Consider the following 14,178-nt stretch of genomic DNA (forward strand, 5'->3'; position numbering starts at 1 on the left):
GGGCTCTCTTGAGGTGAGGAATAGGAGCTTCTGGATCAGGACAGCTCAGAACCCTTTTGTCCCGGCTTCTTTACGGGTCAGTCTGGACCTCCTCCGGCCCCCCTGTTCCCTCTGATCTTGGGGAACCGCCTGGTCTCTGCAGCCTCCTCCAGGAATGCGGGTGGCAGAAAGAACACTATAAATGGGTTCACAGCCTCAGGAGAGACTCTCAGGGAACAGCCTTTGACCAGGCTCTTCCCCTGCTTCATGCACAGCCTCGAGTCAGGGACTAGATTCCTCCTGAGAACCTCCCAGCCCCCCCGGACCCAACTAAAGGGGTTCTGCAGGGATGCCCGTGAGGGGCGGCTTCATTCCATTTCCTTCTGACCTCGACTGCTGTCTGTGTACACACGCACGCCCAGATGGACGGGGCTTGGGTGCGGATCTCCCCTGCCTCTCTCCCTGGCAGAAGCCTGCAGGGAGCCCCTAAGTCTGTCTCATTGGCCCCTTCCAGCCTCCCGTGAAGCTCCCAGCCCAGGGCAAAGGTGCTCAGGGAGCTTTCTGCTGGGCCTCAGGGAGGGAGAGAAGAGCCCCGGCCCCTCCCGTGTCCCCTGGAGGAAGCCCGAACCCTGCCACACTCGGACCCGGAGCAGCCCCTCCACAAGGATGTTCCTGAGACTCCAACAGAGCTTCTTACAGGCGGATCCTGGGCGCCGTGTTCCTCCCAGGACAATCACGTGGACGGAGCCCTGCACTTCCCCCCTTGTTTCAGGGCGCCCTCCCGGACTCATCGGGGCTCTGTTCCTGGGCCGGCTCTTCTCTGACCACGGAACCAGGGCCAAGCAGAGTCCCTGCGAATGACCAATCCCACTCCCACACCAGGAGGAAGATCTAAAGGATCTTTAGATCCCAGTGATTTTGTCTAGAATATTTGTCTTCACAAATATTTTCCTGAAATATTTTTTTCTATTTTGTTTCACACTTAATGTTGTATCGGTCAAGGGAATTTGTTTATCTAAGTTCAAGAATCCAGGGATGCACCAAAAGAGATCTCTAAAAGCTTGGACTGAAAATGGCTTCCGTTTGTTCATAAACTACGATGTGTGTTCCGGGTTCATTGATTGGTTAATGAGTAACTAGGCATCACACGTGACTTATGAAGACATAGAAAATGGACTTGATTCATTTAGAATTCAGAATAAGAATTCAGGAGAAAATTCATCCCTCGCAGGTAGAGAGGTGACGAGGACTCGATTGCCGTCCAATGTGGCCTAAGCATCCTCGCCTAGCCTAATGATGACTTGTTATTCAACACTTGGAGCCGCCAGGAAATGGAAGGAGAGGCCTTTGGAAGTGGCAGGAGCCTTACGAGGAACCGTCGACGTTGTTGCAAAAGTTGTTCCTGTTCAGATATGTGTAGGACCGCTGGACAATCCCTGAAGTCCTTCCAAACCAAAGATTCTGTGAAGGAAACAGGAATGATGAGCTTCATAGGCAGACTGACAAGCCTTGGAAACGAACAGCACAAATCCTTAAGGAACATCTAATCATGGAATTGGAGAGTTGACAGAGACACCATTATACGTCTTGTCCCAGCCATTCCCCAAATACATCCTCACTACATCACAGCTAAGGAGTGGCCAGCCATTCAATATGACCTGCCAAGGATGACGTACTAAACAGTCTTCATCTCTCTTTGGACTTTTCTCCAGTTTCCTCATAAACATTTCCTGGAGAGCCCAAGCCACAGCATAGACACTACTGTAGATGGTGTAACTCAAGCCAGACACGGTCATATCAAAAGAGCACAGAAAGGGCAGCTGGGTAGCTCAGTGGTTTGAGAGCCAGGCCTAGAGATGGGAGGTCCTAGGTTCAAATCTGGCCTCAGACACTTCCCAGCTGGGTGACCCTGGGCAAGTCACTTGACCCCATTGCCTACCCTTACCAGTCTTCTGCCTTGGAACCAATACACAGTATTGATTCTGAGAGGGTAGGGAACGGTTTAAAAAAAAAATTCTTTAGTCCCCTATTGTCGCCAAATACTGTAAGACTAAAAATGAATGAATACTCCAAGAATTTAAATTCATAGGATTTAATAACCACCAAGTGAGAGAAAAAAGGGGTTCCTTCAGCAGAGTGAGCAGAGCAAAGAGCCAGAGACCCATACCTGCCCAGCTCAAGCGAAAGCCCCAAAGCCACCTCAGTGTGGGTTTAAGCACACTTATAAACAAACCCATGGCAGGGAGCAAGACAGGGAAGTAAGATGAGGGAACCTGGGGAAAAGTAAAGGATACTGGGAAATGAAGTCCCCCAGGTACAAATTTATAAAACATGCAAAGTAAAAAGTCTATAGGTCCTGCTTGTACTGCAGCTCCGGATTCATGGAGTTCATGCAATTGGTTCTACAATTATTGTATGTAATAGAATAGAATGTTCTATAGATAAAGGTCCCATAGATACCATTTGAGGAGAAAGTCTTGGGACCTTTTGAGGTGTTCCTGATACACCTACTACATCTATAGATCTGGTGGGATCACATTTTGCAACTGGATTACTCACCAGAACTGATCTAGATGCTCCAGGGTCTAAAAGGCAGCCATAGTACGAGTTCCCTTCTTTTAGGGTTACATGCAGTTCATTACTATTTGGGAGGAAATGAATAGGAATAATTGGCATTGAAGCATCAGATTCTGAAAAAGCAAAGGTTTCATTTTCTGATTCGAAGGTCCTTGTTCCCCCCTCGCACCTTCATAAAGATTCTTGGGCATTTCTCCTTCGCATTGAAGGGGATTTTCACTCTGTGTATAACATGGACGAGCTCCATTTTAGATGTATTCTTGTTTGGTATTTTGTTGTGTATCATCATTTTCCTCATTTGGAGTATGATTTCTGTAATCATTTCTATTATAATTTTGATAACTGTTATACTGTTATTTCTGAAATCACCATTGAAATTACCATGATTCCTAAAATTCATGTTATTGAATACCTGATTCTAATTTCTGCAATTTAACATTACATTACACATAAATAACATTTTGGTGTTTATTTGTGTATTCTTGCAAAGCTGCTAAGGCCACTCCAGGATTTTTTCCTCACAATTTTTCTTTTACATTTTTATTTTCTCTCCTTAATTCCTTCATTGACTTCCTATCCTCTTCATTTTTTTCTGGTGCCCATCAAATACGTATATAGCTACTCTCCTTAATTCTTCAAGGTCCATACTGGACCAATTTGGGCAGCTGATTCTAAAATAATCTTTTAAGATTTAAGAGCAGTTCTGTACAAATTGCCATGTAATCTGTCTGACATCACTTTCTCTGGAAAGGTCCAGTTCTATATATCTACCTCCCAGCTCAATGAGTCTGTCCATAAATTGAGAGGGAGTTTCATTGGTTGTCTTAAGTTTTCAAATTACATCCATGTGCCTGGTCTGTCAGAACAAGCCCTTGTTGCTGTTAATAATGGCTTCTCATCTTCCTAAGGTAAGTTTCTCATCAAAAAGGTTCACAGTTTCCTGATTGAATGGTTGCTGAGAGTTTGAACTCTTGTGTGAACTCTTAAAAGAATTCTCACCGTTTCTGACATATTAAGTTTAAAAAAAGGTGGAGCTCTCCAAGTATCTTACTGGTTTCTCAGCAAGCACTAAGTAAGGTGGTCAGTCTTTTCTTGATTCAATTTAAAAGGTAGACTCTCAAGATCTTTTTATCATCTCTGATAATCTGATAAGGATGACTTAGTTGATAAGGAAATAATGGGACAATAGATGATCTAGATTGTTAACTCATAGCTGCTTCTCCAAGTGCCAGAGTCACAAATTTATTATATAAGAAATTCAAACTCCCTTTCACCCAAAAAGCACAAGGACAGTTTCCCACAACTACACAGAGCTGTATTTTTAACATAGACAATACAACAGGCTTAGAAGCTTCAAGGTGAAGATAAGAACCAGGGTGGACTTTCAGCTTTATCTGTTATCACCAAGCCAAGTCTGAGAATACTTTTCTCAGGGGCAAGTGCACCAGCTAACTAAGGTTTCAGGCCTTGGCTGCATTTCTGACCAAAGGGGAAGAATGTTAACCTTTTAACTGCTGGTTAGCTAGGAACTTAAAGCTTTTCAATAAGGCCACAATACTTTTCAACAAGAAATCACAGGGATCACAAAAGGGGTCAAAAGAGAAGTCTCAGATTTTTATCTATTCTCTCATTGGCTTCCCACTGTAGACAAAGGAGAATTAATCCTGTCTTCAGTCTAGTGAGGTACTAAGTAGGGGTATTTAAATTAATGTTAACCAAAGTGTCAACTCCAACTAGGCAAAGAGAATAAACCTTTTTCACAAGTGTAAACTCAGAATAGACAAAAGAGAACAAAGAATTCCCTTTCACAGTAAGTATATTAGGGAGGAGGGATTAGCTCTACTTCTGGATCCTTTTTCTGCTTTGTGCCTCATTATATGTTTCCTATTCTTAGACCATGGGGGCAGCTGAAATTGCTCTACCTTTTGAACATAATTCTTATTTGGGATTATGTCTGAGAGACTGTGAAGGCCTGAGAAAATGGCTCATCCTCCATCTTTTTGTTACATGACTTATGTAATCCTTTGAGTACATATTAAATATAAAATTCCAAAGAGCTCTTTTCTTCCTATACTATAAAATATTTTCTTACTGTGGCATTGAAATTGCAGAGTGGAATTCTAGTTGCAATAAAGTGGGTCAAGCTTCAGCTGAGAATTCCAGATCCTCCCTACCCCAAGAACTCTGGGTGAGGGGGAAGTTTAAGGCAGTTAATAAGGGCATTTGATTCCTGGGGGGTGAAGGGAGCAGGGCACTCTGTTTGCTGTTCCCAGATCTTGGGGTTCTTGAATGCTGCCAACCTTGCTTTAACCTAAATAGATCTTCAATCAACCTCACTGTTTCCTCAAATTAATTATATAGACCATAGGAGAAGATTATCTTTTAGGTTAGAGGGCTAATTAGCAAACCAAGATATCTCTCCCTTCTGGGGGGAGGGGCTACTAGGACTTAACAGTTTAGGGCTCCCCTGACCTTATTTTATGCTTGTCAAATCTCCCTTTCTTCCCTTCCCCACATATCATTAAACCCTTCATCTTTTGGGAGCTGTGCCTGGCTATTATTTAGGGAATACTTATACCTCCTCAAGCTGAGTTCTTCCTGTCCTGTAGCCCCCAAACCAAGTCCTTTCCTCAGACCCTGAAAGCTTCAGACATCAAGCTTTTAAGATTTTCTCCTTACTCAAACCTGAGGGGAAATAGTTTCGATTAAGTTATTATCTTTTTGAGACCAGCCTTACCTAGTTTTCTGACTGAGATCTGAAGACAATAGAGCAACCTCCATTTGTAACTGATTCCTAACTGCTTGGTGAGAGAGGGGAAGTAAAGGAGTACCCCCCAAAATTGTGCCCCTACCTTTTCACTCAAGCCTGCTGAGAGGCTGTGTATGTGTCATCTCCATAAATCAAAGACAAGCAAGACCAGATTACTCCATGGACCACTGGCATTTGCTGCTTCCCACAAATATCACTGTTAAACCAATATAACAAGACCAAGGACCATTCTCTTTGTAAGACTGAAGAGAATAAAAATGAGTTGAGTTGTTTTAATTTTGTCCTTTTTATACAATTTTGACTTTTATCTCTGGTCTAAATAGTTTATCTAACTGACATCAATTGTCGATTATATCTTCTCTATAAAATATAACTGACATCAATTGTCGATTATATCTTCTCTATAAAACATTCATCCATTTCATTTCTTTTGGTGCTATTCTTTCTTCTGATCCTTACCCTGAAAATAGTATCAATGATACACAGAAATGAAACAGCTGATTTATCTCTGAAAATTTGACTTCTTTTATTTCTGGAACCTGAACAATAATTTTCTGTTTATGTTGTAGAATTCTATATTATTATTATAATTCTGAATCCATTTAGCCAGTGAAAGCATGCTATTTTGGCTGCTACTAAGTGTCTAAGGTTAAAATTTTGAGATCAAAGAGAAAAGGTAATATGAAGTTGATTAAATTCCTTGTCAGGAGAGGAAGGGATCCCAAATATATAGGGAGACAGATTTTTCTACATTAAAAGAAAAAATAAGATGAAAACCAGAATGCAGATTAGGAATTTGATTTTTAATTGAGAGAAAGATTAGGAACTTTCCACTTAATGAGGGGGAGAGCTGGAAAGGACAATTCCCTGAAATCAGAAACAGAGGCATCCCACTTCCCCAATCGATATTCAATGAAAAGAAATGAAAATAAGAGCCGATTTAATAGTATGGGCCCAGTTTTCAGATAACACATATAGGTTGTATGAGGTGTAGAATTATGAGAAAACTCCTTGAAACAATCTTTGGATCTCATCCATTCTCTGGTCAGCATAACCCAAGTCCTTAGTTAAAAGTCTCTAAGATACTGGGAGAGATACTCCAGCTTCCCAGTCAGGAAGGGAGAGGTTTAAAACCAATGCAAAAGTCCCATAATTCAATAAAATTTTTCACAGAAATTGGACTAGACTCATAATTGAGTAGACAGGGAACTGAGCTAGATCCAGAACTGAGTCACAAGATGGAGTCAGTGTGTTCTACTCAATTCCCACAATTCCTTCAGGTCATAGGATGAAAGCAGATGATCCCAAAAAAAGATATGTTGAAATCAGTTGAATAAAGTAAGTCATACCTTGTGGAACAATGAATTACAAACCAAAGTTCCAGGAGTTCAACCATTTAAGTTGTGATTCAATTAATTGTGGGATCCAGGAAAGAAGGAATCCTTATGGAGAATTCACACTGGTTATGGGAGATGAGAGTTTCATCTACCCTCTTGGTCTCCCACTCCCTCACTGTACAAAGGATGAAACTGAAAATCAGGAGTTCCCAAATTTGCCTGCTGCATTGGTAGCAGAGTCTACAGCATTTTAATAGCACACCTTTAAAACAGTAGCAGCCAGTTGTACCCGTGGGGGATCCAGTCCACCTATGTGAACAGAATTTGACAAGGCACCCAGAGAGAATGCCACAATCTACTAATTAGTGTTCAAACTTCACTAAATCTGATAAATATGTTTTGCTAGATTTCTGTGGGTTATTATTTAAGCCTATTATTTCCACAACTGGATGTATAAGGTCTTGCTTCAGATAAAATCCTGCCTTGAGAATCCTGTTTCTTCTTCATCTGTTCCAGGGTATTCCTTTCTGGCTTCAGGAGGATCACATAACATTTGGAAATAAAAATGCAGCCCAGCAACCCAGCACTGGAGGCCAAGATGGAGAAGATCTCCACAGTCACCATGGCCTTCCCTTTGGTGCTCTGATAGGTGGGCAGAAAAGTGGCCCAGACGCTGCAGAACACCAGCATGCTGAAGGTGATGAACTTGGCTTCATTGAAGGTGTCAGGCAGGTTCCTGGCCAGGAAAGCCACTGTAAAGCTCCCCAGGGCCAGAAGGGCCATGTAGACTAGGACACAGTAGAAGGCAAGGGCAGAGCCCTCATTACATCTAATGATGATGTGGCCATATTCAGAGTGAGTGTCAGCCTCTGGAAAGGGGGGAGAGGTGCCCAGCCAGGTGCCACAGAAAATCACCTGAATCCCCAAGTAGATGAAAAGAATGTAGTTGGACACTAGAGGATGCAGGAATATGTGAATCCTGCTCCCTGGTCTAACACCCTTAAAAGCCAGAACCACTGATAGTTTTGGCCAAAATGGAAGAAACAGCCACTGTGAAGACAACTCCAAACACTGTTGAAGGAGATAAGTTGGCAGTGGCAGGATGGCCTATGAAGAGCAGAGAGCAGAGGAAGCAGAAGATGAGGAAGATGAGGAGAATGTAGCTGATGTTGGAAATATAAGTAAAGGTAATGGGGTCACCAGGGATATTAACTAAAACTAGGTGACTGTGAGTACACACAGTGGGGTTTATGAGAGACTAGACCTGGACATGGGGATCAGAACAGCCAAGCTGCTCCTAACTGAAAAAGGAACAGTTGTCCAACTGCCACCCTGGGCTAGAGGCTTTGAATCCAACAGACAAAGTAACAGGATATAACTAGATTTAATTATGAACAACTAAAAGGTGGGATAGGGATATCTACTCTAAAACCTTAAATCTAATGACATACCCCACAGGGAAAGGAAAGACTTATTTCTACACTAATTTAGTAATCTAAACTGACAGGGCCCAAGGAGCAATGGAGTCTCTGGGTGACTGCCTCAGACCTGGAACCTGCCAGGCTTGAGTAGCTCAGCTAGGGGCTTTGTGGCTTTGTGATTCTCACTGCAATCCACTGATGATCTCTGGATGCCAAGAGCCAAGGTTGTCTCAGGTACCAAGTAGGGAGGGTTTTGCTTGAAACGCTGTCCACCAGATCTCAAACTTTTCTTCTCTTCCTTGGCACTGGACTGTTGATCTTCTCTCTTTGCTAGATGCCACCACTCAGGATCCCAGGGGAAAATCAGGAGGCAGGGTGTCCTTTGCTCTGAGATCTCCAAGACTGGCAACAGTCTTTTTGCCCACCCCTAATGGAGTCCTCTCTCAGGGTACAAGCACTTCTTCCTGCTCCTTCATTCCATCCTGGAATTCCCAGCTCCAGCTCCTTCCTGGTAGCTACATCCTTAATACCTAATCAATAACTAATCTTATCTTCCTCATAACACTGAGAGTCCTGTTATTGGCTTTGACTATGGGAGTGTCTTGGAACTTCACAAAGATCAACAGAACCAGAGCAGTCAGCAGTGAGAAGGAGACAGCCACATAGGCCAAAGTCATGCCCAGTTTCTTTCATATTCAGGAAGGCCACAACCCTGGAAAGGCAGCGGTCTCTCTGCTTGTTTGGATATTCAGCCTCTGGACACTTTGTACAATGCTCTACATCTGCAGGAGAAAAACAAGGGCTCAAAGTTTAGACTCAAAAACTTCTCCCCATTTCCAGATAGAGGCTAGAGCCATGAGAGCTGAAACAATAGCCTCTGCCTCCACAGGATGCACAATTCCTTTCCCTCTATGCTGAGATGTTACTGGTAAGCAACATGGCACCCAAGGATGGCCCATTTTGTGTATAGCATGGATTATTGGTGGGGCACAGAGCACACTGATTCTGGGGATTCCTTTTACTTAACGGATGATGTTTGTTCCTTTTAATCTATTCTCTTAGTACAAAACACTTAAAACTGGAGCCCTTTAGTATGCAACGTAAGATCTGCTCTGTGTCTGCTGTACTGTTCACTAACAACTCTAGCTGAGGACCGCCTGCATTAACCTTTCCTCATTCCTCCCAGCTCCCAGCTTGTACACATATTTTGTAGTTGGCAATACTGTGTACATTCATGTTGTCTCCTCCATTGGAATGGAAGCTCCTTGACTGTAAGAATTGGTTCCTTTGTCTTTGTAGCCCCACACTTGTCTAAGTGACTATTGATTAATTGATGATTTATTGAATAGGTGACAAATTTCTTATAGAGAAGTCTTCCTGGGGACCTAGACCTGGCTCTCTATCCACTAAGCTCCCTAGCTGTCCCTATACCTTTTTCTGTTCCATCTTCTCAGCCCTCAAATTCACTCCATCTCTCCTCTGCCTTTTGGAATTCCTTAGCTCCAGGCTCACCTCCTGAGTCCCCCAGGAACCTTTTCCTGGTCCCTTTAGGTATCCCTTCTCTCCCTCCTCCCCAAATTGTCCCAAAGCCTGCTTTGCTGGCTGTATCGTTTTTGCCAAATTTCAGCTCTTCTAGAGAACAAATGCTTTTCATTTATCCATTTGGGGGTTTCAGTTTCTAGTCCAGTGCTTTACTCATAGCAAATGCTTAATAACAGCAGGCTCTGAGTGGGTTGGGTTTGGTGGAGTTCAATCGTGTTGGAGAAACATTAAATTCTAAGACTTAGAAACGCAAAACCTCCCATCAGAGCAGGAACTGCAGGCAGTGGTGTACTTTGTCCCAATTCCTGGCTCTCCTTTCCTCTCTTGTCTCTTCCCCTCTGGGCCTAAACTAAATGGTCAGGGGCACTGATGGCTCTCCAAAGAAATTTCCTCGATTTGGCATGTAAGTCTCCAAGGAATGAAGACCTCCACTTTCCTGGCTACTGTCCAAGCTCTGGAAAGCAGCCCTGGCTCACCCGCTTAGGGTTGGCATCCCTGAAAGGTCATCTCTCAAATCTTCTACCTTCCACCCTCATCAAAGGCTGAGACTCCACCCTCTAGAAGCCATCAAAGGCAGAGACTTCAAGAGTTCTTCAAAAATGATCATCGATGACCTATCAATCTACACAGTTAGCCTAGGCTTCTGGAGAGGGCTGACCCTTGTTCTTTTTTGATCCCTGCCCTATCAGAGTTGAAGGTCTGTCCAATGTTGTGAGACCACAGGATGGGTCCCACATCACAGACCAGTAGTTTTCCCATTGAGGCTTCTATGCAGAACCGGGACTGGCCTCAGATTCCTTGAGAAGGACAAATTCAAATCCTTTCCAGAGGCAGCACAGTACAGTGGAAGGAGCCCTGGGCTTCAAAGTCAGAGTGGCCTGGGTTCCAATCCTGCCCTGGATACTTACCAGTTGTGTGACCCTAGGAAGGAAAGCTCTTAGAGCCTCAGTTCCTTTATTGATAAAAAGGGATGTAGGAGGGCTAATAACTCACAGGGCCATTAAAATGAACAAATCAGATGTCTATAAAATACTTGGCAGGCATCAAAGTGCTCCACACATGAGCTTTTTTGAACAGAAGCCTCTGTTGCATTAAAACTCCAGGGCTAAGTGAGGGGGCCATAAAGGGAAAGGAAAGGTAAGCTTTGTCCCCGTTGGGAATCTTCCAAGCTTTTTGTAGAGAAAGTGTACTCTGGGGGAAGAGATTGAAGGAGAAAGCCTGCTGGACACTGCAGGACCCTGAAAATGCCAGAACAGAGGCAGCCTCAAAACTAAGGAGGAAACTAAGGATTTCTTAAAGTGAAGAGTGAGGGTAAAACACATGAGGAGATTCCCCAAGCAAAGTCATGTTTAAGGGGTGATGGCATGTCAAACTCAGGGAATGGTTTGGAAGGAGGGTGCATGAAGGGGATAACATGGATGGACACGTGGGAGTCAAGACCACTGAGAGTCTTCAATGCTCAGCTGAGAGCAAGGTTCTGCTGAGAGTTGTAACCCAGTAGTAGGCTTTGGCCCAGAGGATAGTGTCCTCTTTCCAGAGCCACACCAATGGGCTGAAGACATACTCTCCTTCCCCATTCTAGTGGGCGAGTTACAGAACCAGGAAGGAATCTGCCTGAGAATAAGATGGCCCACAGAAGCCTAGATACATTACTGGATAGGAAGGTTGACTATTCACCATAGTAACCCAAGCCTGGGCCCCCAGGGGGCTGAGAATTTTGGGTCATCAATGGCCAATGCTCAGGTTCCCCAGCCTGGATAATTAGGATTAGGATATAAGAATTTAAAATTTAGGTTTTATGTTAATATGAAAGTTCTAAAGTAATATTGTGGTCAACGATTTTAAAAATTAACCCTTATGTCACGAGTCTGTTGGCCACTCTTAATAATTTAGTTTAATAGTGATAAAGTAAAAGAGAGAAATGTAGGGAGTAAAAGTGTTGCTAGCTAGATACCCTATAATTTCTGTCCAAAGAAGTCCAGCTCACCACCGAGTAACAACTCTTAAGTCTCAATCTCCACTTGGAGTTGTGATAGTCTTTTCAGACAGGACTCCTGGTAGTATCTTCAGCAACGGTACCACCAATGCAGCCTCCTCCAGGATAGAAAGGCCTCCCTGGAACCAATCTCTTCAGAAGCCAGGAAAGGAAGGTCAGCTGCTCACTCAAGAGGCCAGTGCAGGATACAGGGAAAGAATCTCCTCCTTCAGTCCAGCTTACTGATGCAAAGAGACTCCAAAGACGAGTTCCAAAGGAGAAGTCCCTTGGAAAGGAAGTTCAGGACTTTTTATAGTCTTTTTTCCACAACACTTCCTATCCCTTCCCTACTTTATGGGAACCAAATTTGAAGTCTTTCAATTTGTGTAACACTGCTCAGGGGCAGGGAAATGGCCTCTGGAGTTGTCACCCACTCTAACAAGGGACTTGTGAACTCATACTTAGGGACTGGTATTAAGCTTTGACTGATTAACTTAAAACAGACAAGGGAAGAGTTAAACCATCTTCACAAGGAGGAATGAGTTCTTCGCCCACCACCCAAAGATCACCAAAGGGCCCTGGGGAAGAGGGGCACATCACACATCAATTTAACAAGCTTTTATTAAGCCCCTACCTTATCTCCGGTCCTGTCCATATGCTGAGGGTACAAAGACAAAAATTAAATAGTCCCTGCCCTCAAGGAACTCCCACTCCCCTAGTGTCCTCCTCCTCCTCCTCTTACCTGACTTCCTTGAACTACAAGGACCATCCCAAGGGCCTGGCTTCTGATCCAGTAGAGGTCAAAGAACCAGGGCCCAAACCAGGGAGGAAACTCCTAGGCCACAGATCACTGCCATCAGACCAGACAGAGTGGATTCTCTGATGTGCAGCAAGTTTACTACTCTGTGAATGCCTTTCCACAGTGTTTACATTCATAGTTTCTCTCCAGTATGGATTCTCTGATGTACAGCAAGATTGCCCCTCTTTGTGAATGCCTTTCCACAGTGTTTACATTCACAAGCATTCTCTCCAGTGTGGATTCTCTCATGGTTAGCAAGATGGTCCCTCCGTGTGANCATGGTTAGCAAGATGGTCCCTCCGTGTGAAAGCCTTTCCACACTGTCTACATTCATAAGGTTTCTCTCCAGTGTGGATTCTCTGATGTGCAGTAAGATTGCTTCTCTGTGTGAAAGCCTTTCCACACTGTTTGCATTCATAAGGTTTCTCTCCAGTGTGGATGCTCTGATGGGCAACAAGTTTGCTCCTCTCTGTGAAAGCCTTTCCGCAATGTTTACATTCATAGGGTTTCTCTCCAGTATGGATTCTCTGATGTACAGCAAGAGTGCCCCTCTTTGTGAAAGCCTTTCCACAGTGTTTACATTCATAAGGTTTCTCTCCAGTATGGATTCTCTGATGATCAGCAAGATTGCCCCTCTTTGTGAAAGCCTTTCCACAGTGTTTACATTCATAAGGTCTCTCTCCAGTGTGAATGCTCTGATGGGCAACAAGTTTGCTCCTCTCTGTGAAAGGCTTTCCACAGTGTTTACATTCATAAGGTTTCTCTCCAGTGTGGATTCTCTGATGTACAGCAAGAGAGACCTTCCAGGCAAAACCTTTTCCACAGTGTTTACATTCATAAGGTTTCTCTCCAGTGTGGATTCTCTGATGTGCACTAAGATTGCCCCACTTTGTAAAAGCCTTTCCACAGTGCTTACATTCATAAGGTTTCTCTCCAGTATGGATTCTCTGATGTACTACAAGGGAGTACCTACGTGTGAAAGCCTTTCCACAATTTTTACATTCATTGGGTTTCTCTCCAGTGTGGATGCTCTGATGTGCAGTGAGAGAGATTTTCCAGGTAAAAGTCTTTCCACAATGTTTACATTCATAAGGTTTTGCTCCAGTGTGGATTCTCTGATGTGCAGCAAGAGTACCCCTGTCTATGAAAGCCTTTCCACAATGCCTACATTCATAAGGTTTCTCTCCAGTGTGGATTCTCTGATGGACAGCAAGGGAGTCCCTCTTTGTGAAAGCCTTTCCACATTGTTTACATTCATAAGGTTTCTCTCCAGTGTGGATGCTCTGATGTGCAGTGAGAGAGCCCTTCCAGGTAAAAGTCTTTCCACACTCTTTACATTCATAAGGTTTCTCTCCAGAGTGGATTCTCTGATGAACAGTGAGGGAGTCCCTCTTTGTGAAAGCCTTTCCACACTGTTTACATTGATAAGGTTTCTCTCCACTGTGGATTTTCTGATGTACAGCAAGATGTGCACGCTGTGTGAAAGTCTTTCCACAGTGTTTACATTCATAAGGTTTCTCTCCAGTGTGGATTCTCTGATGTGCAGCAAGAACGTCCCACTTTCTGAAAGCCTTTCCACACTGTTTACATTCAAAGGGTTTCTCTCCAGTGTGGATCCTCTGATGTGTAGCATGATTGCCCCACTTTCTGAAAGCCTTTCCACACTGTTTACATTCAAAGGGTTTCTCTCCAGTGTGGATTCTCTGATGGACAACAAGAGAGGCCTTCCAAGTAAAAGCCTTTCCACAGTGTTTACATTCAAAAGGTTTCTCTCCAGT

General features: G+C 43.7%; 1 protein-coding gene across 1 annotated transcript in view; it reads right to left on the reverse strand.

Annotated features, from left to right (window-relative positions):
* LOC123230571 (zinc finger protein 2 homolog) overlaps positions 1-13,839 on the reverse strand; it is a gene marked incomplete at its 5' end in the record, with an annotated part of 109,304 nt that extends 95,465 nt beyond the window's left edge. The window contains 3 exons of the mRNA XM_044656705.1: positions 7,244-7,451; positions 12,780-13,352; positions 13,437-13,839. Coding sequence (XP_044512640.1) covers positions 7,244-7,451; positions 12,780-13,352; positions 13,437-13,839 — 1,184 coding nt within the window. The remainder of the gene's footprint in view (positions 1-7,243; positions 7,452-12,779; positions 13,353-13,436) is intronic.
* Positions 13,840-14,178: the final 339 nt, after the last annotated feature.

Source organism: Gracilinanus agilis, chromosome 1, assembly GCF_016433145.1.
Source record: "Gracilinanus agilis isolate LMUSP501 chromosome 1, AgileGrace, whole genome shotgun sequence".
NCBI classification, from domain to species: domain Eukaryota; kingdom Metazoa; phylum Chordata; class Mammalia; order Didelphimorphia; family Didelphidae; genus Gracilinanus; species Gracilinanus agilis.